General features: G+C 38.5%; 1 protein-coding gene across 3 annotated transcripts; it reads left to right on the forward strand.

Annotated features, from left to right (window-relative positions):
- Window positions 1–4,358: 4,358 nt before the first annotated feature.
- On the forward strand, window positions 4,359–27,636 carry LOC110968115 (polypyrimidine tract-binding protein 2-like). 3 transcript variants are annotated; one of them, XM_022217939.2, is made up of 14 exons: window positions 4,359–4,497; window positions 5,751–5,778; window positions 9,553–9,613; window positions 11,038–11,210; window positions 11,851–11,991; window positions 12,377–12,523; window positions 12,598–12,708; window positions 12,857–13,067; window positions 15,385–15,500; window positions 17,598–17,631; window positions 18,255–18,347; window positions 25,662–25,878; window positions 26,041–26,118; window positions 26,228–27,636. In XM_022217939.2, the coding sequence occupies exons 1-14, from the start codon at window positions 4,490–4,492 to the stop codon at window positions 26,355–26,357; spliced, it is 1,548 nt and encodes a 515-aa protein (XP_022073631.1). In that variant the 5' UTR covers window positions 4,359–4,489; the 3' UTR covers window positions 26,358–27,636. The 3 variants fall into 3 exon arrangements, with proteins under 3 accessions (XP_022073631.1, XP_022073632.1, XP_051795989.1); XM_022217940.2 differs by having other exon boundaries at window positions 12,857–13,055; XM_051940029.1 differs by lacking the exon at window positions 11,038–11,210 and having other exon boundaries at window positions 4,376–4,497.

Here is a 27,636-nt window from a genome sequence, read left to right on the forward strand (position 1 = left end):
TATATGTTACTTTGGTACCATCTTGGAGCAAATTCTTTTCATTCAATCTTGAAGCTAATAGTTCTGATGTTTCTTTTGAAAGACCTAAATCTCGTGTTAAATCATTCAGCTCAGCCTGATTAAAACACTCTGGCTCTTTTGTGCTTGGACCGCATTCTTCAAAATCGACATCACTACCATGTTCGCTATCAGCCGACATAACATCTTGATCTTCATCAAGTGAAGGAAACTCTGTAAAATGTGGCACAGGTACATCATCAGAATGGGGCACAGGACGAATTGCTGAATTCAGATTTGGGTAGCTTATTTTATGCTTATTTTTCTTGTTATAACCAGAAGTGTTGATGAGGCAAAAGTAGCAATCGTCGATATGATTCTTCGGCTCTCGCCACACCATAGGAATGCCAAATGCTAGTTTCTCCCTCTTTCCCTTGGTCCATTGTCTCAAGTTTTCAATGCAAGGCTTGCACACTTTATGTGGTGCCCAAGACTTGTCCTGGTCTCCAAGTTTGACCTTAAAGTAAGCCAAGTAGGCTCGCTTCACAAAGTCACCAATATTCGCCCTTTGAGATGGTACAGTAAAATTTCCACAGATATAACAAAATGCATCTGGAGTATTCACATACTTTCTACGAGCAGTAGCCATGCTTGACTTTCAATCTGAAACACAACAGGAAATTTAATTATTTCGGGTTTAAGTTGGCATTTTCCCAATTAAACATGATGGGTGTGGCAGCCACCGATACTACAAGTCCAAATGCCACAGAAAAAAAATGTGATGTGATAGGTAAAAACTGATGTCATTTCTGAAATCAGGACCCCAAAATTAGGTAAAAACAGGTGTTAGTTTTCAGTCAGCAGAAAAAAAGTTAAAATTTGTTGGGCAGTGTTAATTGCTTTGTCCATACAGTGTTAGAAAATTTTATTTAAAAAAAATACGTGTAATAATTTCCAACAGTGCTAAATGCCTTGTTTTATTCAAGCAACACCTAAAAATCACCCCCCCAAAAAAATCTGCGTTTAAGAAATTAATACATTGAATTTCCACGTCTGCAAAGCTGGAAAATCACAGAACAATCAGCATTTTTCCTTGAAATTCTGAAAATAACTACACATTACCAGTACTTTTTACTTCACCTTGTTAATTTGATCATTTGAATCAGATTTTTAGACTTCTATTAATGCTGCAAATAACTGGAATATCAGTGATAACATGTAAACATAACTTTATGTCTGTGCTGTTAGCGAATGTATATCTTCGTGAAACTTCAATGTTTTGAGTAACGAAATACTAACTGCTACCAAAGTAGTTTCTGAACTGGGATAAAGTCTATGTACTGGAAGTAAATACAGCCTATGACTCATTCATGCCGATATTAATAAATCTGTATGAAAAAACTGTAAACTTAGGAGTATTACCAAGAAAAACACGACTGATAAACCATGGATGACTTAATGATTACTGAACGCCTGCAAGAAGAAAAAAGTTTTTATATCGATGTTATTTAAATTGAGGTCAGAAGAGGCAGAAGACAAGTATAAGAAATATAAAAAATATACACTGACAGTCATTAAAAACTTTGAGACCATATTTTTAAACATAATTTTTATTTTGAAGCCCGAAACTGGATTTTCTTCATATGAATCATTTGTTTAGCATATTGGCATAGAGAAACAAAAATCTAAAGTTTCAAGAATGATTTCAAGATAAAGAATTTCACAAAAGAAAACGGCACCTGCCAAACACAAAGTCACAACAGTCAATACCGAGTATGGCCTCCATTTGCTTCGATGCAGGCAGCAATCTGTCGGCGCATGCTTTGGACCAGGCTTCTGATTGTGGGTTGGGAACAGCCCATACGCCTGGCTACATCACTGTAGCTCAAACCGGCCTCCACCATACCCAGTGCCCGGAAACGTTGTTCATGTGATAGACGCGGCATGATGCTGTTCACTGGACTAACAATGGTGGCCTTTTTAGGGCCTTTATATAGGCCTTCAAAACCCATTCTCAAATTGTGCAGATACTCACTGAGTATTGCTTGGTGTGTTATTTGGTTCACTTTTGCAAAGTGACCAACCCATGTGCAATGAATCATGACAAAATGACAACTCATCATTATCTCAACTACCAGGGCACTAGATCATCAGTAAATCCACAATGAATAATTACAACCCCCCGACAAGTAGAATTCTGCGTACATTTCTATCTCAAAGTTTCTATTGACTGTCAGTATATATTAGTATAGATATTGAGAAAACAAAAGAAGGAGTACCATTGTGAGCTACAAATCAATAACAGAAACAATATGAAAGCTATGTGTTGAATAATCCATCCATCCATCCATCCATCCATCCATCCATTCTCTATACACCGCTTTATCCTCATTAGGGTCGCGGGGGGTGCTGGAGCCTAGCTCAGCTGACTCGGGCAAAGGCAGGGGACACCCTGGACAGGTCGCCAGTCTGTCGCAGGGCTACATATACAGACAAACAATCACACTCACACCTACGGGCAATTTAGAGTGATCAGTTAACCTCAGCATATTTTTGGACTGTGGGAGGAAGCAGGAGTGCCCGGAGAAAACCCACGCATGCACAGGGAGAACATGCAAACTCCATGCAGAAAGATCCCAGGCCCACCCCGGGACGTGAACCAGGGAACTTCTTGCTGCAAGGCGAAAGTGCTAACCACTACGTCACTGTGCAGCCACTAACTTAATAATGAATAATGTTAAAAGTTTTTTCTTAGTAAAGAAGAAAAATTAATATTGTTAAAGGTTGTGGAAATAAAGGATCCACTGACTGCATGGATATTTATTTATTTATTTATTTAATGTTTATTTAACAGGGACGAGACATATAACATTGCCACAACGGGAAAATGTGAATGTATATAGGACATCTAGCTTCAGCTAATTTGCAGTCTTTGTCCCTGGACATGATATTCATCAAAAATATAATCTAAGTAATTAGTGAACCATTCACATATATTTGCAACCTATCACTTACAACTGGAATATTTCCCGAATATATGAAAATAGCCAAAGTTATTCCACTACATAAAAATGGAGATGTGTTTTCCAACTACAGGCCAGTATTCTTGATTCCACAATTTATAAATATCATAGAAAAATATTTGTTACCAGGTTTGCCAAATTCATTTTAAGCAGTAGTCAGTACAGTTTTAGACCCAATCCACATCAGTGGAACTAATGCAGTTAACTGAAGAAATATTCACTGCCATAGATGTAAAACATTATTTTGAAAGCATCTTTGTTGACCTTAAAAGGGTGGCACATCAGTGGATTTCTGGTTACTTGGAAAATAGAAATCAGTATGTGCAGACAGATACTGTAAAATCTGAATCATATATAAAATGTGGTATGCCTCAGAGGTCAGTCCTTTGACATGTTTGTACATGTTATATAGTTATCTGATTATTCCATGTCTGACCTACTGTGTTGAAGTTTGGGGAGATGCCTGAAAGACAAACATCCAGTCAATTTTCATTTTACAGAAAAGAGCCAGAAAAACAACCAAAAAGAGACCCAACAAACCATTCCTTCAGTTAAAATTGTTGAAATTTTATGACATAGTAGATTATAGTATTCAGAAATTATGTATAAAGCTCATAAAGAAATCTACCAGTCAATGTCCAGAACAAAGTAAATAGAACTTGAACTGACAGATATTAAAAGAATCAAAATCACATGCAAGATAAAAAAAAAAAAATCAATAAGTCAATCAGTCAAAATTTCTTTATCGAGCCCTTTACAACATAAAAGAAGACCAAAGTGCTTTCCTTCAGCATGACAAAACAAAATAATGCAATTTGGTTATTACAAAAACATAGTTAAAGTCAGCATATTATTAAAATACAAAGAAATTATGAGTGTCATAATGTTTGCTATCAGAGAAAAGTCTCATTTGAGTGACAGTGGCTGTGCAGGCCTCTCAGAATTTATAGTCATTTTATTTATTTTTAATGCTTATTGTAAACAGATTGTTTGATATAAAGGGGAAGATTATAGAAGTTTATTCTTCTTTCTACTCCCTTTCATTCAGAAGTTTTTATATTGTATTGAAGAGTTTGTTATTCTTTTGTCAGTGAATGAAATAAAACTAACTAACTAACTAACACAGCACAGGCGTCCCTGGTTACCCCTAACAAATATGTCTTCATCCATCCATCCATCGCTTTATCCTCACTAGGGTCGCCGGGGGTGCTGGAGACCATCCCAGCTGAACTACAAATGTTTTTTAGTCATTTTAACGAGAATGCATGCCGACCAGCTTCGGAAGTTTTCGGCAACTTCCGCCATCGCGTCGTCTTGCAACTTCACATTGCCTCCATTTTAGTTTACTGTGTGTGTGTGTGTGTGTGTGTGTGTGTGTGTGTGTGTGTGTGTGTATGCGTGTGTCGTGTCCATATAAACTGGAGAGAAAACAGGAACGAAAGCGGAGGTGCTGAGAAATCACAACAGAAATGGACGGGTAATATTTTATCAGCGATTTTATCTGCTAAATCTCGTCTCACATATGTTAAGGCAGTACAGGACACGGTCTTTGTAAATGCGTCATTTTCTGGTGAAGCTGAGGAGGAGTCGATTCCTTGTGTTAACGGGTTTCCATAGCCACGCGCTCGCTTTTCCATTCAGGAAGTATCTCACGTTAGCATGCTGCTGTAACTTAGCTCACGATCTCTCTTTATCTCATTAAATGCGTCAAAACTTATTTTAGGTTGAATAGACTATACAGAGAGGTCCTAAGGAGAAGCACTTGTACAGTTCCATAATATATACAATTGCATTTTACAGCCAGTGACATCTAAGCGGCTCGTGAAGTTTAGCAAATCGTTATGCTAACTAGTATACAACACCATTGATCCTTTGTGTAGTAGCTAACAAGCTTTAGCTGACCGAGTAGATCCAGTATATCAACTAGAAGCTATATCTTCCAGTAAGCTTAGTATGTGATTGTAAATGAATATGTGTCAACACTACTGGAAAAATACACAAGGTAAAATCAAGGTAAAATACTACAGTTTATTTAAGTGTAACTACGTGAACTTAAAGTGATACACTCAGCTTGGTATAAATTTTATACCAGTTTTATGAAGTGTAGAGTGTGCCATTCAAAGACTGTAGGTTGGCTGTTCATTGAAGTTAAATGTAGAATGGCTTACACATTACTTACAGATGTGATGAATCATAAATGAGAACCATGAAAAATAGATGCAACACCATGAAGCCAAATTATGATGATGTCGTAAGAATAGAAGTTGTGCAGGCCTACCTATTTACATATGCATAGCAAAATAGTAACCTGTATGTACAAGTGGTGTCAGAGTTACTGTTTGGAATATGCAAGTGAAAATGTACTGGCAGGAGTCCAATCAGTCCACATTATACTGTTAAACAGCTTTTGTTCTTTGAGAAAATAAGAATGTCACAAAACTTGTAGGTAGACATAAATGTGTAACACATTTGAACAACTCCGACTTATTTTATTTTACACATTAGGATTTCTAACACTGTTACTATCTTCTTTTAAGAAAGGATGATCCATGTTACATGATTGCGTATCCCAGTGTATAGTGTGTTGTTTACTTTTGTAAGATAAGGTCAATCAGATCAAATAAGATAAGGTGGAATGTTATTTTTCCGTAAACGTATTCTTTAATTTTGGAGCGGTGTTCAGTTTTAAATGATGTTGTATTAACCACATGAAAATGACTTCTCTTTCAGCATAAGTGATGTAGCAGTTGGAGTGAAGGTGAGTTTTCTGATTTTGCTTGTGTTCATCACACAAATCATATAAACATGCTCACAACGCTATAGTTTATTTGGTTGCGTTGTGAATGCACATTTTTGTTGCCTGTATACTTCTCTGAACAAAGCAAACAGCCTGGGATTAGATAAGCTGAATCTTGAATTTTTTGATTAATAAAGCATCTGCCTGTCTGCCTGCCTGTCTGTCTGTCTGTCTGTCTGTCTCTATCTATCTATCTATCTATCTATCTATCTATCTATCTATCTATCTGATGCTGCAAAATTAAATTTCCAAACTTTAAATGGACTTATTATAAATAGACTTATTTCTTTGAGATATTTCTGAGCAATGGATGTTTTCTTTCTGAACTAACTTTTGAGGCAATATTCTTAAATATATTTTCGGTATCTATTTTCTTTAAAGGCCCAGTATAAGCTTCTGCTTGCGCAGTAAAGAGAAACAATTTTCATCATTTACCCTATTAGAGGCCAGAAAATAGTGAAAAAAACATCCCCGTGACACACTCCTGGAGCCTAAAGTGATGTCCTAACTTTAGGCTCCAAGATAGTCAACTTACTATAATGCAAGATCAAGGAAATATTTGCATATCAATCGCTGAAATCATTGCACATTCAACATTCTTTCTAACAAACTAAAAAAAAAAAATGAAGCAAACATTGTAAATGTTGCAAATTAATAGTCTGTTTCAGTGTTTCCTCTCCTATATGACCGACGAGGCGGGTCGCCTCATTACAATTTTGCCGACATTGCCGCCTCACTGGTCCGCGCCAAAAAAAAAAAAAAGTAATGCTAAATATTAGAAAGCATTGACACATAAGTCCGGTATATTCGCTGCTGAAATCAGGCACGACAAAACCCGTTCTCACGAACGAGACAAATGATTTCAATGTAATGTAAAGTTCCTAGTTTCTTTTGATAAAATGATTTATAGAGTGCCCGAAATTATATCATTCAATGGCAAAACAAATTCTGTAATTTCAACGGTTCAGCGGGCCGTTTTGATGTCTGCATAAGCATTTTTCAAAATAGAAAGACACTGCCAACATGATTATAGAAACACTATACACCCATGGAAAGCTTAGATTGATCAACATTAATCCCCACTTATATATATATATTTGATTTGCCTCATGTAATAAAGAGAGCATGTGTTCAAATTTGGTGTTTGTGTTTTCAAGAATGTTTACTTAAAGTCTTTCATTCAGCTGCCTGACACATATCACAGTGCAAAATTATGTATTCTAACTCAAGTTAACAACTGGTATTCTAAAGAAGTTATTTCTTTGTTCAAAAAGGTAACAGTTTTGAAAACAGAACTAACTCCTTCAGAAAACCAGTTGTTAACTGAGAGTTGAAGTTTTCTTTCACATTTTTAAGTAAAATGAAGGTCATGACATAACCTTTTTATTATAAATAAAAATGAAGTGGGAATTTGGTACCTAACATGTAGTTGTTTTTAGAGAAAAAAGTAAAAGTCAGCACTTGATTCCAGATTCAAGTCCTTTGTCATCTTTTTCAAATTTGTAATAAGAACTGATGTGGCATTTTGGAATGGCTTGTGGAAATCTGACCAGAATATAATAGACTGGACTAGTTGACATGTTTTGATCGCAAGGACAAGTGGGTTTATATTTGTCATATTTTCTCCCTATCACTAATTTTTAGAAAAGAAACATGAAAATTTTATTTAATTTAGTTTTTGGAAATGGCTACAAATACAACAAAATGTGCTCCAAATTGTGCCAGAATGCCCCATTTTGCATCTTGATTTTCCTACACCCCACCACCTCACAGCCATTTCAACCCAGGGGAAACAGTGCTGTTTATTGACCAGTTAGTTAAGGTGTGACTTCTCTGTGACATTTATAAACTATTCTTGATGTTATTTCAATAGCCCTTGTAGATAAGATAAGACACTTTATTAAGCCCCTGAAGTCAGCATTGTGTCATTCAGAAATGAATAGCTTTTACTTTAACGGTCCTTTCAGCTTTTCTTATATATGTATGTATGTGTGTGTGTGTGTGTGTGTGTGTGTATGTATATGTGTGTGTGCGTGTGTTATATGCTACGTTTTGGGAAGAACCACAGCACACATTCGATATTTGGCATCTAACATACATGAGGAAACATGACTGGAATTTCTGTTTAATGAAAGACATTTTTTAGTCTTTTTTGGTGCTTGATAATGCTGTCCTTGTTGTAAAAGGAGAGCAGGCCTCTGATCTTGGTGTCGAAGACTAATTTCTGAATGTTTTTGTAACTGTTGCTGCTGCTTCTGAGTGATGTGTTGGATTAGTTTTAAACTCAAGCTCCACTTCTTACGCTGTTGTGATTGGAGGACAAACAACACATGAAACAGCTTTTGTCAGTATGCTACAATCTTGTATGCCCCTCTCTGGCAGCGTGACTTCTGACATGTTCACACTTGTTCCATGTTTAAAGTTATATGGCAATTTTATCAAGTCCAGCCAAGTAAGATTCAAGCATTGTCATCATGATATTAAACACAAGTGTGATGAAGGTGTTTATTCAGCTTTAAGTCTGACACATTAAACTGTGGTCCTATTACAAAGAATTCAGGAAGCCCCTCTTTCTTTCATCTGACTTATTATCTCTTTTGGTAGTTTTGTGAATTTGTTGCACAGATGCTTGGATTTACAGGCAATTCTATTGGACAAAAATCAGAAGTTTAACCATAGCTCTCTAATGTATTTTATACATTTTGTAACACAGAAAACAACCATGAAATTGCAATAAAGAGACATACCTTAAAGATTTACCATGCATAAAACATTTAATGTACCATTTGATTGTCAACGTTTTACCTTTGTACTAATGCCCATACATCCTCATTTCTTTAAAATTTTTGTTAGGGCTTTTAGACCATAGCTTTAATGAAACGGTTAGCACTTGTGTCTCTGCTGATCACCAAATAGAGCTTTTTCCTTTTTAAAGAGCAAACTATTGCTCTGGCTACCTAACCTGATTTGAGTGCCAGCTGCATTTCAGTCTGCACAAAACCAAGTTAAGGTCTTCTCGAACGGAACGGAACAGTCATAAAATACTGATTCCTCTGATATTGTGGGTCTTTGCCACCCTGTTTATTTCATCAATATGTCAATGTCAAAGACAAAATAAAGAGGGTTGCCTGCTGTTGGATGAGAAATCATTTCCTGGATTCTTGTATCTTGTGCACTGTGTGCTCACATTTTGGCCTAAGTCAGACAACTTTATTACCCTTTCAATTTATTTGTGTCATGTTGCTGTAGCAGGACCTGCAACATCTTGTTTATCGTAACCATAAAGAATGTTAGTGACAGAAGAACAATTGGTTCAAATTCAGTCAGACAGAAACAAGGAGGGGGTGTATGAAGCTATTATAAAGTTGTGTGTGTAATGGGTCCCTAGCCACGTTCCTCGTCATCCCATCAGTCAGGTTTAAGACCACATGGCGCCCGGCAGCTCCAGCAAACCTTTTGGGACCTAGTATAGCTCAGAATTCAATGACACATCTTGACATCTTAAATTCAACAAGATACACCCACACCAACAAAGAAGGAGCCAGACCACTCTTCTGCTGTTTAATGTCTATTTCCACCTGCTCCTCTACCCTGTTTTTGTTCCTTTAAACTGTCTTTAGAGAGCTCAGTTTTATTGTTGTCTTTAAGGTCCTGTCTGGAAAATGGAAATAGTTTTCCTTACTCTCTTCTTCACAAATGTGCCTGACTGTGTATCTTTTTCTTTTATTTCCACAGAGAGGATCAGAAGAGTTGAGTATGTACAACAGTCCCAACTCTGGCATGAGCAGTATCAGTGGTGAGTTTGTTCCAACCACCTCTGAATAGGGAGGGGATTGATGGAATTTGCATGAAGCTACTTGATGAATAGTGGGAGGCAGCATTAAACGAAATCAAAGGATTAATAGGTGTTTGAAAAGTGAAACAGGATGTGAATTGATCTGTTCTCTCAGGGGAGTCATTTAATGTCTGAATAACGTCACGCTCCTTAGTAGGTGAGCACCCACACACCACAACATGTCACTGGAACAGACATAGTGGATACCACTGCATTTTCATGCCTCCTCATCGTTTAGATGGTATCGGGAGCATCACAAAGAAAACTGCAGCTGGCATTCAAGATGACTGAAGGAGCCACATTATCATACACAATAAGAGCAATGTTAAATGCGATACATTAGAGTTTGAGAGATTGTCTCTTTAATTATAATTGCAGTCTTCCATTGCTACACATTTCCTCCTCAAAGTTAATGTCACTCCAGGGACCTGTCTAGTAAAGTCAGGTGGCATTTATGTTAGGTAGTTATCAATTCTGAATAACCAGTCTTGCAGAGATGCACGGTAGATTAAAATGAAAATTTGTCCAGGCAACATATTTCAGCTTTATAAAAAAAAAAGGCATTGAAACAATATAACGTTCAACATTAAAGCTGAGTAGGTCAGTCGTTGTGCTACAAAACCAAGGCCAAGGTATATTGCATGATATTCTGTTCCAGTTGTTTAAACTGTAATGAGCTATCTATTGTGTTCTCTCAATCACATTTTTGAATTAAAAATAAAATTGCTCGCTATCTCTGAACCAGGGTTATTAGGGTTTAATGTTTTGTAGAATTGTCATCATACATGTAAGCTGTATGGTTATTCCAAACTGGTTGAGCAGTCAGCATCTGCTATTCTGCAATCAGATGGGGAAAACAACTATCCAAACATGCCATGAAGCATGTTTTCTCTTAGTAATCAGAATCCCGCGGCTACACTGAGCACGTAACATATGCAGGCAGTTTAGCAAATGAGTGCTATATCATTACTTTTCCACTATAATTAGTGACAGTGACTACACCAGACATGAAAGCACTGTGGGAGTGGTGCACATGCGAAGCAGAGATGTCCAACTGACTCTTTTTTTCCTTTTTTTAAGTACAAAAAATGTAAATTTTAAAAGAATGATCACTTTAGTAGGAGCCAGCACCACTGAGAGAATAAAAAAGTCAGAAAATATTGAAAGATGAGCTAACACATTGTTGCTTTTGTGCAGAATATAGAACAACTCCTACCTTATCTATTAAAGTTAGAAAGACTGCAAACTCGTCATTAGCTTTCATTCTTTCTAACTCTGGAGATTTGTCGACAGTTAAAAAATATGTAATATCATGAGCCTTTAAAATGGCCAGTTAGCATGGTATTGCACAGTTCAGTTAATCAGTGCTTATGCTAAAATTTTAGACGGGGCTTCCAATGGCAGTGATAGTAAGAAGCTCAGGGTGGAGGAGGCCCCACCATCTCGTGTGATCCACATTAGAAAGCTGCCCAACGAGGCTTCAGAGGCTGAAGTCATTGCCCTTGGCCTGCCTTTTGGCAAAGTCACCAATATCCTCACATTAAAGGGGAAGAACCAGGTGAGTGGATGAAATAAACAGACAAGTTGCATTTGTCGATTTCTGTATAAAACCATTATTCACCATCAGTTTGACAACACAGATTAATTTATACAGTAGAGGTCAGTCCTGGACAAAAATACTTTTTAACCACAAGACAATAATCAAATATTTGTGTCTTGAACTGTCAGGAACCAATTATTAGTTGACATCTTACTGTACCACACTAGTCCTTTGGACACATTCAGCCTTATTACCGACAAGTATATCTGAAACGTGTACAGCTCTATCCAAAAGCCTATCGTCTGTCTGCTCAGGAGAGCTGTACTTAGCTTTCGTTCCCTCAATTCTTGTCAACTACAACTGCCTCTCACTGCACCAGTGTTAGCTAGTTGTGACTGAACTGCACCTGGCTCATTTTAATGTTGACACAACTAAATCTGTCGGTCTCATGATGTTGCCACCTCAGTGGTTAATTACAGTTCACTCTGGTATGATGATGAGTAGGAGGACTCTGGTGAACACTTTACTGTTGTGACCTCCCCCCATGGAGGATTTTCTTAAATTACTTACCAAATCAATAAATTTTAATGAAAGAATGACGTGTAATTGTGGTAACAGTGTCGGTGAATATATGAGAGTTTTGTTTTCTCTGTTTCAGGCATTCTTGGAGATGGGGACAGAGGAGGCAGCCATCACTATGGTTAATTACTACACAACCGTTACCCCTCATATCCGCAATGTCCCTGTCTTCATTCAGTACTCCAACCACAAAGAACTCAAAACTGATGCTAGCAATCAGGTTAGTAGAGCTGACTAACAGACTGCTGGGTTGGGGAAATGCTGGCACACGAAATGCATGTTTTTCATTATAAACAACTACTACCCACCTGTACACTTGCACTTGTAGAAAAGCTTAAAGGTGGTCTCTTCTCATGGACCTTGTTGGTACTTGGTTGGGAATTAATATTGGTCCTCTTTACCCTTAGAATTGTGAAAGTAACTTCAGACAGTCTGAAGAAGACCTACAGCTATAATGGCTACCTGTTTAAATATATGACAGTATTTGGGGCATAGATGTCAGTGCATGGCCTACCGTCGTTGACTTAATGGTTTGTAAATGGGCTCATCTTGTCTGCTGTGCTTGTTATTGAGAATAGCAATTGACACCTTGTGTTTGGCTGTAGCGGACCCAGGCAGTGCTGCAGGCAGTGTCAGCAGTCCAGTCGCCGAGCTCAGATGTGCAGGAGATTCTTGCTGCAGCCTGCAGTCCTGTACTACGGATCATCATTGACAACATGTTTTACCCCGTTACACTGGATGTACTGCAACAGGTGTGTAGCAGTTGTTGCGAGAATATTGAGCACTCATAAGCAGACTTTTTAAGTTTTCGTCGTTGTGTTTGCAGATTTTCTCCAAGTTTGGCACAGTCATGAAGATAATCACGTTCACCAAGAACAATCAGTTCCAGGCCCTACTGCAATTCAGTGATCCTGTCAATGCACAGCAGGCCAAACTGGTAAGAGGTGGCTACTAGTCTTTATTAAAGATTTACTAGTCATACTTTTATTGCTAGTCTCTGGATGTGCAGTTAGTCGTTTGTGCTTTGCAGTACCAAATATAACATATGTGCATTGAGTATAAAGTTTATTTCCTCTGTCTGCCAGGCCCTGGATGGGCAGAACATCTACAATTCATGCTGCACATTGCGTATTGACTTTTCCAAGCTGGTCAACCTAAATGTCAAGTACAACAACGATAAAAGTCGTGATTACACTCGACCTGAACTGCCGGCTGGTGATGGCCAACCCAGTCTCGACCCCACAGTGGCTGCTGCGTTTAGCAAAGACTCGAACTCGCTCCTCGGTAAGATCCCAGGTAGATCACATTTTTATTATTCCTTCTAGAATATTGATGTTGTTACCCTGGCTTAATGCTGTTGAATGCACACACAATTATTTCACAATCTGTATTCCTCTGGATTTTTTTCTATTGTCAAGAAAATACAATGTTCTTAGTCAAAGTGTTTTTGAACTTCAAACCTGAGTGTTTGACAGAGAAAAGTTTTGTCTTTCTCAGGGGAATATACCAGTGTGCACAATTACTAGGCTAAGAAATGTTGATGACAAATTAGGTACTTGCAGAACCGACAATACAGAAGAAAATACCTCCCAGTATGCAAATAGGTTTGGAAGTTGATTTTCAGTCTGTCTTGTTAAAGTGAGGTAGTTTGTTATGAATGATAGCAACTCTTAGCGTTCCCCCTCTCTCACTTTGCCATTGTCTTAAAGTGGTGTCCATTGGCCATCAGCGATCCAGCCATAGGTCTGTTCATGTGCTCTGTCTTGAGTTAATTTCATTTTGTCTGTCCATTAGGCCTTTAACAATCTGTCTTTAGGCGTTTTTTGATCCAATCTTGCCATTTCAAGTTGTGAATTTTGTTTATGTGGCGGGGAAGATGTTAACGACACTTGCCAGTGCTGCTTATCAATCTGGTACTTTAATGGTACTCTTATTGGTACATTTTAGTTTTTTTTGACAGGGAAAAAATCCTGACAAATAATGAATAAAATTAAGATTGCTTTTTCTTATCATGCATACTCTAAATAACAGTTGTGAGTAGTACTCTGTAAGAGCATTGCTTGAAACAATCACTAATATAAATTAAATACAATTATTACAGTTACTTGCAAAAAAAGAGAAAGTAATAGTTTGATCAAATCACTATAAGGCACCGACGTATTGGTGATGGAAATGATCAGAGCACTGTGGACACTCCTAGCTGACTTAGGGTGAGGGTGGGGGACGCCCTGGAAAAGTCACCAGTCTCACAGAACTACACAAAGACAAATCCACCTTGAACAGATATTAAATAAATGTCAGCACATTGTGCTGATAAAACCTCTTTGACCCTTCAATTTCTAGCGTAGAAGTAATGCAGGACTTTTTCTTTGACAGTATTTTCATGTGGGATATTAATACTTTTAGTGAAGAAAACCATTGAAGTACTTCTAACAGTGCAACACCAATATTCAGTTCAAGAAAGGGTAAAAATAAAGACACACAGAGTTTGGCTGCAGCACCCTTATCACTAAGATCCTGCTGTTCTGTGTGCTCTTTACATGAAACTGAAATTCTGAGTGAGAGATCAGATGATGCTCTGATTTGCAGACTGAATTTATGAACACAGCCACAGTTAAGCAAATGGATGGGCAGTGTATACTTGTCATCATTAGCCTACTGTATGTTAGTGAGGGATGGACTACACTATTTCTAAAGATTTCTTTGCACTGAAAAGGAGAAGCTTTCCAATTTCGTTATACACTGTATAATGACAATAAAGCGTATTCTATTCTATTCTATTCTATTAAGCTCAGCGATCAAACTGTGCGTTTTTTTCATTTGCCTGTGATGAACGTTTGCCCCGTGGCTCGTTTAATACTTGTTCTTGGTGCATATCCCTTGTGTTAGGCGTGTTTTGAGCATTCTCTATCCATGTCTGTGCACACATGACACCTTGTGCTTCTGAACATTTTAGGAAGATTACAGTTATGGAATACATTGACAGAGGAGGATAATGGCTTTCTAGTCACAAATTAAATGTAAAACTGGAAGCTCTACATTCCCAACTATTATTTTTACTATTGACTATTAGCTGTTTCAAGAATGTTGGATCAGACTAAGCATTTTACGATCTCTAACTTTTCAGTGCTAGTTAAATCTCTTTTTGGCCTTTTTTACTTAGTAATGCACACCTTATATAATGGGGTAATTATTTTTGGAGACACCCAACCTCATTTCACAAATGCATATTGCCTGAAAATTATAAAATTTAATGATGCTTTGAAGTTAGTAAGTATTCATAGAAATATCGATAAGGTCAGTAGTCACTTGCCTAATAATTGTGCACAAAGTGTAAACTTATAGTCACTGCCAAATAGTTCTAAAATATAATGCTGTGTGATTAGATTTCACATGGAGTGGATTTTTAATTAGATATTTTATTCAGATTGACCAGTTTAAATCATTTGTAAACACTATGTAGATGTCACTTTTTAAAATTGTGAATGGTGCGTTTTCAGTGAATTTCAGTCCTAAACAAGGAATGTCAGTCATTTGCATACTGCGTTGTGATGCTATGACTTAGTGGAGGTGCTGCTCTCCATTCTATAATTGTTTGTCTGGTTTCTGTCAGGAGCCCTGAACCCTCTGAGTGCAGCAGCAGCAGCTGCTGCTGCTGCTGGGAGGGTGGCCCTTGCTGGACAGGCGGGATCCAGCGGGGTCCTCCTGGTCAGCAACCTGAATGAGGAGGTTAGTAACACACATATGAACACCAGTAAGATGGACCACCTAAGGCTTAGACTACACCACCCCGACCTACCACCTCCATCCATCTATTCTTCTTTTTTCTGTTGCTGGTTATGGTCAGTTGTTCTGTTTGTGGTGCCATTCCCATTGTATTGTCTTCTGTTAGCCTCTCAGGATACATTTAATCCCATGGTGGGATTTTTAAAAAGATGCACACTTGATCTTGGAATTAGTTCTTGAGGCAGTTAAACTAAACTACTTAATTTGATGTATTTACCTATAGCACATCTGTGATCTTGGGATAGTTCAGCCTTTTCATGTATTACAACCACTTTCGAACTACATGTCAGAGTTGTGTTACTGGTCTCAGAAAATGTTGTCTTTCATGTTTAATTTAACTGTATTTTACTTAATTTGTTTAATTTTGTTTTATCTCATTCAATAGCTCATTGTCTCTATTTCTGACTTTCCAATCTGTCACTGGATGCCATTTTTCTTTCATACATACATATACATACATATATATATATATATATATATATATATATATATATATTATCTTACCCCATCCTGTGTTGTCTGTTCTGATCTCTGAACTGTCCCAAGGCACAAATAATGTTCCACCTCTGAAATCCAAATCTTTTAGAAGTAGACTGTTGGTTTTGTTTTATGTAATATTTTCTTTGTCTAACCTTATCTTAGCTGTACTGTATCCTTTACATGCATAGGACCTTACTGTTATCTCTTTTTGTGTTTTTTTTCTCCTCCTTTTGAGTCAGTACTCAGCAAGTCCTCTGGCTCTCTTATAAACATAATGTTTCTGTCATAGCACCAGAACCCACCCGTCTTTCCCTCTCTGATGTTCTGCCCTTCCCTTCCCTTGTCAAACTGTATCTAACTCGGCTAACTGTCTCTCTTCTGTTTTTCTCTCTAAGCTCTTCTCACCTCTCCTCAGCTCATATGAAAGCTCATATGAAATCATTCTGTGGTCTCCTAACCCGTGTCTCAGTCCTGGGAACAAACACCTGCCTCTCTGAAATGCTTGCTTACTGTCTTTTCTCCCTCCTACCTTTTTGTTTTGTTTTGTTTTTTAAAAGTGTGACTTAAACGGCATCTAATTTGTCTTGCCTAATGTCTCTGTCTTTCCTTATTTTTGACTGTAACTCAGTGTGTCATTCTGGAGCCTTTTGACAGTATCTACACTGTTCAAACTAAACTCATGATGTTAAGATACTGTGCTGAAACTTTTTTGTAGCCTCTTGGACTTGTTTGAATGCCATGTTTTACTCAAATGGCCTTCACATCAAATCTTGCATGCCAGATTGTACAGCTAACACAGTTGAATTGCATGGTCTCTTAACTCATTTTTCCCCCTCAGCTTTTCACACTGTTGTAATGCCATTTTCACTTGCTGAGAGATTTTAGATCTTCAGTTTTCTAAGCTGCTGCATGTTGTTTTTATCCCATGGTTATGACTTTATATTGCTGATTTTATTATGATTTTCACATAAAAATACCTTTACCCCATGCTTGTCCAGGGTGAAAGACATTTTGGCGCAAGTTATTTGCTGTATTTTGACTAAAGAAAACATTGATCCAAGCCATTATCTCTGACCAAACTACCTGCATTATTCCAGTGTACTGACCTATATTTTATTTTTTGTCCCTCCTCTTCCTCACTTTAAATATTTTTTTATTTCCCCCAATTTGCATTTGACTCTGTTCATCTATCTATCTATCTATCTATCTATCTATCTATCTATCTATCTATCTATCTATCTATCTATCTATCTATCTATCTATCTATCTCCATCTGCTGTTGGGGGATTTTTACATTTTTAACTTTATACCCTCTTCCTTCCACATTAACCAACCTCCCCTTCCTCACCAAAACCCTTACCATGACTCCTCCTCCACCGCCTGTTCCCCTCCTCCATGACCCACCACCTCCATCACTCTCCGGGGGGAATACAAAAACCACCATTCCTCCTACCTACCTCCGTTCTGGATCGATCTGTCCATCTCTACCTCCGCTCCGCTCCGACTCTTCTACCTCTCTACCTGTCTCACGCTGCTTGTTGCTCTTCTCTCCCTCTAAAGATGGTTACGCCCCAAAGTCTGTTTACCCTCTTCGGTATGTTATCGTTAGCTCTCTCTCCTCTCTCTTTCTTTTTTCTTTCTTTCTTTCTTTCTTTCTTGCTCTCTCTCTCTCTCTCTCTCTCTCTCTTTCTCTCTGTCTCTCCATCTTCTACCTTTTCCTTTTTGTTCTATTTCCATTCTATCTTTGACACATTTGTCATTATTATTATTATTATTATTAATATTATTATTATTGTTATTATTACAAGCTTATGTATGTTTATTTGCGTACAGTAGTTTCTTTGATCAATTATAATATATTTTGCCCCCCCTCCTTAATTTGGATTGAGTTAATGTTTATTACTTTGCCCTAAAATTCATTACATAGTAATCTGTTAATGCACTGTTGTGCTATTATTTTTGCATGCTGTTCTTATTTAGCCATCTGACACAACTTGACAACTTATCTGTTGAGAGGGCGCCTATTCTCTCTTTACCTGTTCTTTCTACACACCTCTTACTCTAAAGTCTACTGTAATCTACTGTGTGTACTCAGCCATTCTCTTTTCTGTTCCTTGTCTTTAAATATCCTTGTCTCCACTGCTAACTTTAGATTTTCTAACTGTCTGCTTTGTCTCCACTTCACCTCTTCTCCTCCTGCCTGCGGCTCTAATGCAGGCGTATATGGTGATGTCCAGAGGGTGAAAATTCTTTACAATAAGAAGGACAGCGCTCTCATTCAGATGTCAGATTCCAACCAGGCCCAGCTCGGTGAGTAAATTTCATCACCACCCAGTTCAGACATCCAGGTCTAAATGGTTTAAATATTTATGGGTCTATGATAGGATCAAATTAGGTTCAATAACTAAATCTGGATCCAGTGTTAAAAGCCTCAGGATAAAATTTATAGAGGTGAGTTTTAGTCAAGACCTAGTCAGGAGTCAATACTATGTGTGTCATTAAAGTTCTTTCTGCTGCGATGGTATAACACAGTGAGTCAGTAAAAAAAAAAAAAAACTCTACTCACCTAACTGGACCTGCTGTGTGTCTTGTGAGATCACTTTGACTGTAACCCTCTGAGTGGCAAAAATGCTGGCCTTTATCCTTTACCTGCATACTGAGTGGTGTGATCACCAAGGGAAAAACAGTCACTTTTTCTGTTGGCTGACTTTTTCCTGGTTTTGGTGTTTGTGTGCTGTAAGCAAATGAAAGTATAATCCATTTCTCAACAGCTTCTTAACTTGTAAAATAAATTGCTGGATCTCATTCATTGAGCTAGCTGTATGGCAAGAACATTTGAAGAGAATTTCACGTAAATTTCATGTAAATTATCGTACTGGATAATGCCAAACTCTGTCATAATAAAATTTTAAGTCATAATGCCATCTTTGGACGAGCTAGCCTCTGCTACCTTTCTACTAGTCTAAAGGCAAAACATTGCTTGTTGAAGAAGTACCACTCATTTTACAATACAAGAAGTGTGGACATGTACTGTTAACAGAAAAGGTTTCTAACACTGAACAGTTAAAAAAAATAATAATAATTTGGTTGTGGCTCAAGCTAGATGCCACAATTAAGGAAAAGCCAGTAAAGCACATGCCATCTCAGACTTTTTCAAAAAAGTTGAACAGAAAAGATGTGTTAGATGCACTCTGTTCACAAAAGAAATTATGTTGTGGTAGTAATGGAACGCTTCTTCGGGACAAACAATAATTTAATAATGGCTATAATTCCATGGAGTAACTTGTGACAGTATTTGTATGGAGTGTGTTTTTGTCATTTATTTAAGAGTATATTAGCACCAACCTTTTATTACATGGTTATATTGCACGGTCACATTTTTATTCCAACTCTGGGTAGCTCTCTCTTTTTTACCGTACCTGTGTTTACATCCTTTAAAGACAGACGAACATCCTCACATTCACACTTATGGATAATTTAGAGTTACCAATTAACCTCAGTATGTTTTTGGACTGTGGGAGGAAGCCGGAGTATCCGGAGAAAACCCACGCATGCACAGGGAGAACATGCAAACTCCATGCAGAAGCATCCTGTTATGGCCTCTTTAAAAGTTAGCAAATTAGGCTCAAACAAACAAAGAGACTGGCAATATATGAACAGGACACAGACACAGTGGGTGAGTTGGTGAAGGGAACAAAAACAACTTTATTTATGGATAATCCAACTAATCAGGGGAGAAAGAATGGTGAAAGGAAAAGGGCTGTAGCTGCTGGCCAAAAGAAAGAAAAGAGGGGTGGTGAACGGGGCTAACCCGGCAATGGGCTCTCGGACCAGTCACCATCCCTAACTAAACTCAGTCCCTCCAGGAATTCGTGATGTTGCGATCGCGCAAAATAAACTAATCTCCGCAAATTTTGCACGGCCTTGCAATTTTGTCCAATCACCGCAACTTTCCCGCTATTTTGACCCGCCTCCCGTGAGTTCCACCAATCATAGCACCTCCCAGCGCAAACGTAATGCACGTACGTCACCAAATTCACTTCCTTGTTTATGGTTTGAAGATGCAGACATGTGCGATACTAATGTCTCTCATTTACCAACAAAAATTACTGCTTAAGGCCGTGATAAACAATTAATTCACTGATGTTCTTCACCAAAGCGGAGCTAAACTGTTTTACACCCGTGTAATGTTGTGGTGGAATACAAAAAAACAGAAAAAAAAATCATCGATTGATACACACTGTTTTTTTAAACATGAAACATATTAGAACGGCTGAAATGAATGGACAACAGACCAGACAAATCACCACGATGGAAGCTGTTGCATCCAGATCCGTTAGAGCACTGAAAGAATGAGGTAAATTAGATTAATTATTCCACCAAAGAAGACGGTGGAGTTATGTGACGATCAGCGTATGTGAATTAGGCTTGGGCGGTATTACGGTAATACCGTATACTGTCGGTGTTTAAAAATAGCAGCGGTATCAGTTCCAATACCGTCATGAAAAAAATGCAATGGTGTGTGGCTTCCTTTATGAGAGAAGGAGAGAGAGCAGCGTTTGTGTATGTGTGAGCGGGGGAGAGCGAGATATCCGAGCGACCCTGAATGCAGCGTGAGCGAGGAAGACAGTAGTCGGTCCGAGGAGGAAGAGAGTAGAGGTGTGTAGCTGCTGGGTTAGCGCGACCGTATGGTTCAGCTGCTGTTAATTTACAATAAAGGCTGCAGTATTCTTCAATAAGGCTGGGCTCCTGTGTCTTTGCCTTCTACGACTGCTGAGGAAGTGAAGGGGGTTAACCGCGAAGTAACAACAGTAACTTCGGCCCTGGAGAACTGTCCTCCGATGGGCTTCCTGACCACGGTCGGGAACTGAGCAGGAAAGGTTAACATAAGGATTAAATATTAAATAAAAGTCATTTAATGCTTAAAATTGATGTCCAGTAGCACTTGTATGGCTGAATTTTCAGTTTTACTTAAACAGTTATGTTTTAGCCTACTTTTGGAGACTTTCCATAAAGTTTATGAACACAACGTCATTACGTGACAGCGTGGAGGAGAGAGAGAGGGGAGAAGATGGCAGATACCCCATTGAGTGACTTGGTGTCAAAAAAGAACACAACTTCTGCAGTTTGGGAGTATTTCGGGTTCCAGGCAAACGAGAAAGGAGAGCCGGTAAATACTGATGAAGCAATTTGTAAATTCTGCAATCAAAAGGTGATTGCGAGAGATGGAAACCTCTCTAATCTAAGCACTCATCTCCGAATCAACCACCTACTCACTGCTGCGAGTATTCAATTTCCGAACGTGAAGGCACAAGCCAGTAACAGTAATAGTCACGGTAATACCGTATACCCCGGTAAAATGTGAAGGAAGTTTGACGGTGTCAAAATTTGGATACCGCCCAAGCCTAATGTGAATCATTCCTCTGTTACCCACATCACTCATAAACAGACTCAGGGATTTGAATGAAATTTTCAGGGTCGATCAGAAATGAAACAAGGACCAAATGATTAGACTTCGGCAGTGATACGGCCTAAATTTTGGATCCACAGAATTGTTAAGGATTTCCCTCTGAGGTAGCGGCACGATTCGGTATGTACACATGCATAACACACACCTGTGTTCAGCACAAGGTCAGGTAATGAACAGTCTTGGTGGAGGACTGCACTCTCTCAGTGCTGTTCTTGTTAATTGACGTGACAAGCCGTGAGCGTGTGTGTGTGAACACGTGTGTGCCAGCAAGTGAAGTTAACTTTTAAAGCCACTGACTGATATGTCCAAATATGATTCATTCAATAGTAAATTATCATTTTGTGCCGCAAATCTACCAACCACCTCATATTAAACCAGTATCTGGCTGCTGCTGATTTCCCACCGTGGTGTGCCAGCTTTTGTGGAAATGGGTTGGAACGTTAAATAATTATTTTCAGAATAAATATTGTCAATTACAGTGTTGAAACATGTTCCACAAACTGGAAACAATGCAGCTTTTTAGCAATTGTCATAGTCTCCTGCAATTTCATCACAATAAATAAGCTTAAAACAAAGCAACTTTAATCGCAATTTTTTTTAGAAAAGCTGCCGCGAATTCAGGCATTTTCAGCCGCAACAATCACGAAAAACGCCCGCGAAATCCTGGAGGGACTGTAAACTGCCTAACCAAAAATAACTACTACGAAAGGAAAACAGCGAAAATAGGACTACCAGCGACTACAGCCAAACTAAAACAACAAAACCCAGCAATCTAAACATCCATGGGGGAAGAATGAATCAAATGCCTGAAAAGAGAAGAACTTAATCACGAAAGGAAAGTTTGCACAAACACAAAAAAATCCTCACGCATTTCTCCGGGGAGGATGTGTGGCTTTGTGGTGCTCATGCCTCTGCTCTCCCTGCTGGTCTCTCCTGCCTCCCTAAATACAATCCTCCTCCCTAAGTGCTGACAGCACTCAGGTGTGCAGTTGCACTGGTAAAGGGAGGAGGGAGTAGAGTGCCTATATAATGAGAGTGGCGACATGACGGGTCAAAAAAATTTTGGTCACGTGATCTATAGGAGCCATTTTATTTCCAATTCATGAACGCCGGTTATGCCTGTTAACGTTGTTTACAACGCAGAGAGTAATTCTAGGTCTTTTTTGGCTTCATAAATACCTGAAAAATGACGGGCTGTTGTGCCTTTGGGTGCACAAATCGATCGGAGAAGGGATTACACATGTTTAGATTTCCCAGGAGTAGTGAAAGAATAAAACTGTGGGAAAATAAAGTCCAGAGAGTGGGATGGAAACCGACTTCATCATGATTTTTGTGCCAGGTTAGTCCCATGTATGTACTTTCATGTTATGATGTATGGGTGAATGACAGATAGAAAAGTTTGATGTGATTTTAGGCAGTTGTGTTTATTTGGACTTTGACCATTTTCATGTATGAAGATGCATGAAATATGGGCCGCTGAAGTTGAACGGGGTAACCCGTTCAACTTCAGCGGCCCATCTGAGCTTCGACAACAGCCTCCCTGTTCATTCACATGATTTCCAATTCAACAAACAGCTGACAGTTTTCTGTTTCCTATTTTCTGTTTTCCGTCCAACCTGCAGTCACTTATCAGCCTCATATGACCCGAACAGGCTCCGTGTTGTTCACCTGTTTCTGGGCTGTTAGCCGCCGTTAGCATGAGGATGCTGTTAGCCGTATGCTTACAGCTGCAGCACCATACAGGCGGACGGGAAAACGTATTTTATTAAATTGACCGAAGCTGCAAGCTCGATGATAGAAACATTATACACCCATGGAAAGCTTAGATTCTCATGAATCCGCCGGTATAAACCACTTTCAGATGTGATTACCACAGCGGGTAATATAAACACATTTGTCCAACAAACAGAAAATAACGTAAACAGCACAACTCACCTTTGAAGGCTCAAAACTAGTCACAGATGAAAATATTCCACAAAACGGCCATAATCCAGCCTTGGACATCCAGACAAAACAAGCCAGTAAATTATTTTGTCCAAAACATGTCTTGAAATCAGTAAACAATCCATAGTTTTCGTGAATGTGCACCTCGCGCTGCGCGTCCCATATTGAGTGAATGGAAACAAAATGGCGTCAAATCCCCAGTTGTCGCCACTCTCATTATATAGGCACTCTAGGAGGGAGATCAGAGAGAGCAAGGAGAGAGACAGCAGCTCGCCACACGTCACAAATCCCACGCCCAGGCCAGGATGCAAACCAGAGATCTTCTAGCTGCAAGGCTCGGTGCTTACCACTGATCCACTGTGCAACCTCCTTGAGTGCGTGTCTAAATTTTGATGTCAAGATTTTCATTTTTACTACAAATTTACATTATGCAGTTTGTAAATATTGATTATCAGTCTTCTTCATTGTGAAGTAACGGCTTTGGTTCTGAAAAAAAAATTTGGTTGACCCAACCTTATATTCTATAATTTCACCCGAGTGTAGTGTTGTTGCGATACCAAAATTCCCACTTTAATATGATACCTGCCTAGATATATCAATACTCAACTAGATTTGACTAAAATAGAAAACTACGCAGTACTCACCAAGTCCAGACCTCTCTCAAAAAGGTGCATTAACCTGACTTTTGGTTTCAATCTCCTTTTGTGTGCTGATGTAGTGTGCAGGCTGATAATACTGGTTTGACTGTCATCACATTAAATGTTAGTCATGCATGTTTATTATCTTTATGCTCAGTAAAATTATAGTTTTTGTGCTGTTAAATGTTTCCTTGTGTCCTTTCTTATATAGGCATGTTTATGACAATGAATTAGTGCATGAATAAAATTGATATTGGATTATTGTAAATAATTAAATAATTAGATCAACTTAATAGTGTTGTTGAAGCTTTTACATGGTATGCAGTGATCAAATGCCCCTCTACAATCACTTATTTTATAGTCAAGTTCATATTTCCAACCAGATATCACTTTTGAAACAATGTCTAACTGACAACTGACATCTTCTTGGCAGGTCTGCACTCTGCTGAATGCATTTTTTAGTATTTCAGGTAACTGTTGACATAAATGTTCATGCAGTGTTAACCATTATCAGTATTGATTAGGAATAAATTGATCACTCTAAGTGATGTTTATCTACACACTGTAAATGCCCGACTTTTGGCAACTTTCAAGCTACGATAAAGTTAATGTTACCAGTGTGAAGGCTGTGTTTGCATAGAGATGTTTTCCACATTGGTCAGTCAGGTAATCAGATAATGCTTAAAGTTATCAGTGCTTGTAACTAATACCTCGACAAACTCTGGTGGTGAGAAGCGTTAATTTATGAAATGAATCACTCTTTTGACTTTTTTATTATTTATCGCGTTTGTTAAGAGGTTGCACTCTGAATTCTTTGTACAGATGCAAGATGCTTCACTTATGGGGATGTGTTGGCTCCCTTCATCCATATAAAAGTGTGACTTTTTGTAGGCTTTTTCTGACCCACTTAAGTCAAATAATTCCATGTTCTATTTTATGTGTCAGACTTATCTGTCCAACAAGCTGTCGACAGTCGGAATCAGCGGTTGGATTTACGGTCATGTTTTGAGGCACTGAAAGCTGCCAGCAGAGAAAATGCAGTTGTCACGCACATTTTGTCTGTTGGGAAGCATAGCTGTAAACACACACAATGCCCTGCTTTTAAACTTTTATGTTAATGATCAAAAATGCTGCTCTTAGCACACACTGCTAATCAATTAACTTACTGATACTAATGAAACAGGATTTAGTATCATTTTTATTGGGAAGCTGTTGCAGTACATTCCTAGTATCGGTATACTGTGCAACGTTTCCTTAGTGTCACGCAGATTGAGTGACAGTTTTTTTGAAAATACAACCTGATATTTGAAAACTCCTGCATCAGCATCTACCAGCTGTCCATACTAGTCATTGTCATCAAATTGTTGCTCTTTTATGGGTACTGCAGCCAATTTTGTGAGATGAGGTATTATGAAGAGCTGCAATCACCTTTTATAAAAAGCTAAGTGGATGTGTGGAAAGATTTCACTTTCTATTAATGCCACAGAGAACTTATGGCCAGGCCTATGAGATTAGTCTGATGACACAAAGCATATGCTTTACTGACCTTTTTTTTTCTCACCCTGACCAAAGCAATGAGTCACCTGAATGGCCAAAAGATGTATGGCAAGATCATCCGAGTGACGCTGTCTAAGCACCAGACTGTGGCGCTGCCTCGTGACGGCCTGGATGACCAGGGCCTGACCAAGGACTACGCCAACTCTCCACTTCATCGCTTCAAGAAACCTGGTTCCAAGAACTTCCAGAACATCTTCCCACCATCTGCCACACTTCACCTCTCTAACATCCCGTAAGTACCAAGCCAGTGAACTTCGGATCAGTTGAGATTGTGCTGAAGAAGACAGTCTCAAAAAGCCAAAGAAACCCAAAGAAAAGAGTTGTCAGTAAGGTCTGTGAAAGTCATCGCCTGCTTGAAATTCCTCAGTATAAACTGTGTTCTTCACTTTAACAGACAAGATGTAACGGAGGATGACTTACGGCTGCTGTTCTCCAATGCTGGAGGCACTGTGAAAGCATTCAAGTTTTTCCAGTATGTAGAGCTATCCTATCATAAAAGAAGTCGCATTGATACCGTTTGTTCTGTTGAAATTATTCTTGTAGCCAGTCAGTGGCATTAACCACTGTTCTGTATTTTCTAGGGATCGCAAAATGGCTCTGATCCAGATGTCAACAGTGGAGGAGGCTATACAGGCCTTGATTGATCTTCACAATTACAACATGGGAGGCAACCAGCACCTGAGAGTGTCTTTCTCCAAGTCCACCATTTAAGAATGTGACCCACAGGCTCCTTAACAGTACGATGTTTAGAGGAACAGGTGGACACTGGGGGGACCACATAGATTGAAGCAGTTTTGATTTTGGGGTTTTTGGTGATTCTGTCATTCCTTGAGAGACTTAAACCTTTGAGTTGTTTTGTAAAGCGAACAATTCTGGAACCTGTCAGCTATTCTTAACTGGACCTCTGTATTTTTATGTCAGGCAAAATATTGACATGATTGATTGTCCCCCTGTATGATTGTTGAATGTAGATCATTTTTTAAATTCTTGATTTAATTGAAAAAATACAGTACTTATGTGCCTTACTTGACAATATCAACTGTTTCTACAGCTGGACATGTCATTATTTACCCTCCTAATGAGGCACATCGATATTAGATATTTTTAGGGGCTGAGAATACAAGCTGTTTTGTCGTCGTCTAGACATACAATTTTGAAGCTGTGCTGCCAGCCAGGCAGAGCTTTGTTTTCTTTTGTTCCAGAGTTTTAGATTCATAACATTTTTCTTTTTAGAATATTCCTGAGGCAATATGTAAGAGTCTTTACAGAAGTCTGTGACAGGCAGTTTAACTTGAACTCCATTATTCCACAGGGATGTTCAGTGTAAGATTGTTCTCCCTCAGTTTTGACTTTACAATCCATGCATAAGTTTAACTATCACTATGTGGCTTGTGGTTAACTATTTCTTTATCTGTGTTTTAAAGCCTTCTATGCTTTTTCCATAGCAGTGAGGTGCAATTGTCAATGGCAATGTTTTTTAAGCATGCATAGTGATAATCTCACATAAGAATGTGTTGCATGCTGTGGAAGCTGTTACAAGATGAGTCCACTGTGATATCATTGTCATGTGACAGTTTACTTGAGAGGGCTACTCATTTGGACCAAAGTTTCTGTGCCTTTAGTGTTTCTTTAATTCATTAAAAAAAAAGCATTTGAAAACACTGAATTGTTGCATTTTGGGTAAAGATGCCTGTAATGGTAAGTGTTAAGTTAATTCTTTCTTGTTTTTTTAATACCTAATGAGACCTCTTACCTGGAAAAATTTTCTCAGAAGTAAGTTAAGTGTATCTTTTCTTCCAAGTCCAATTTTATATAGCTGAAAAGGGAAGGATTTGGTATTATTCTATAGAGGCGCAATTAAAGCATATTTTCCAACAAGGGGACGTGCAACTTGGTTTCCTGCTTTTTGAGTTTTCCCTCTCATGGTCTCTCTTGTGTATTCTACATTACCTCTGTAGCATGCCTAATAAAACTCTTCTGTAGCTCTGCA

The sequence above is a fragment of the Acanthochromis polyacanthus genome, chromosome 20, assembly GCF_021347895.1.
Source record: "Acanthochromis polyacanthus isolate Apoly-LR-REF ecotype Palm Island chromosome 20, KAUST_Apoly_ChrSc, whole genome shotgun sequence".
Classification (NCBI taxonomy): domain Eukaryota; kingdom Metazoa; phylum Chordata; class Actinopteri; family Pomacentridae; genus Acanthochromis; species Acanthochromis polyacanthus.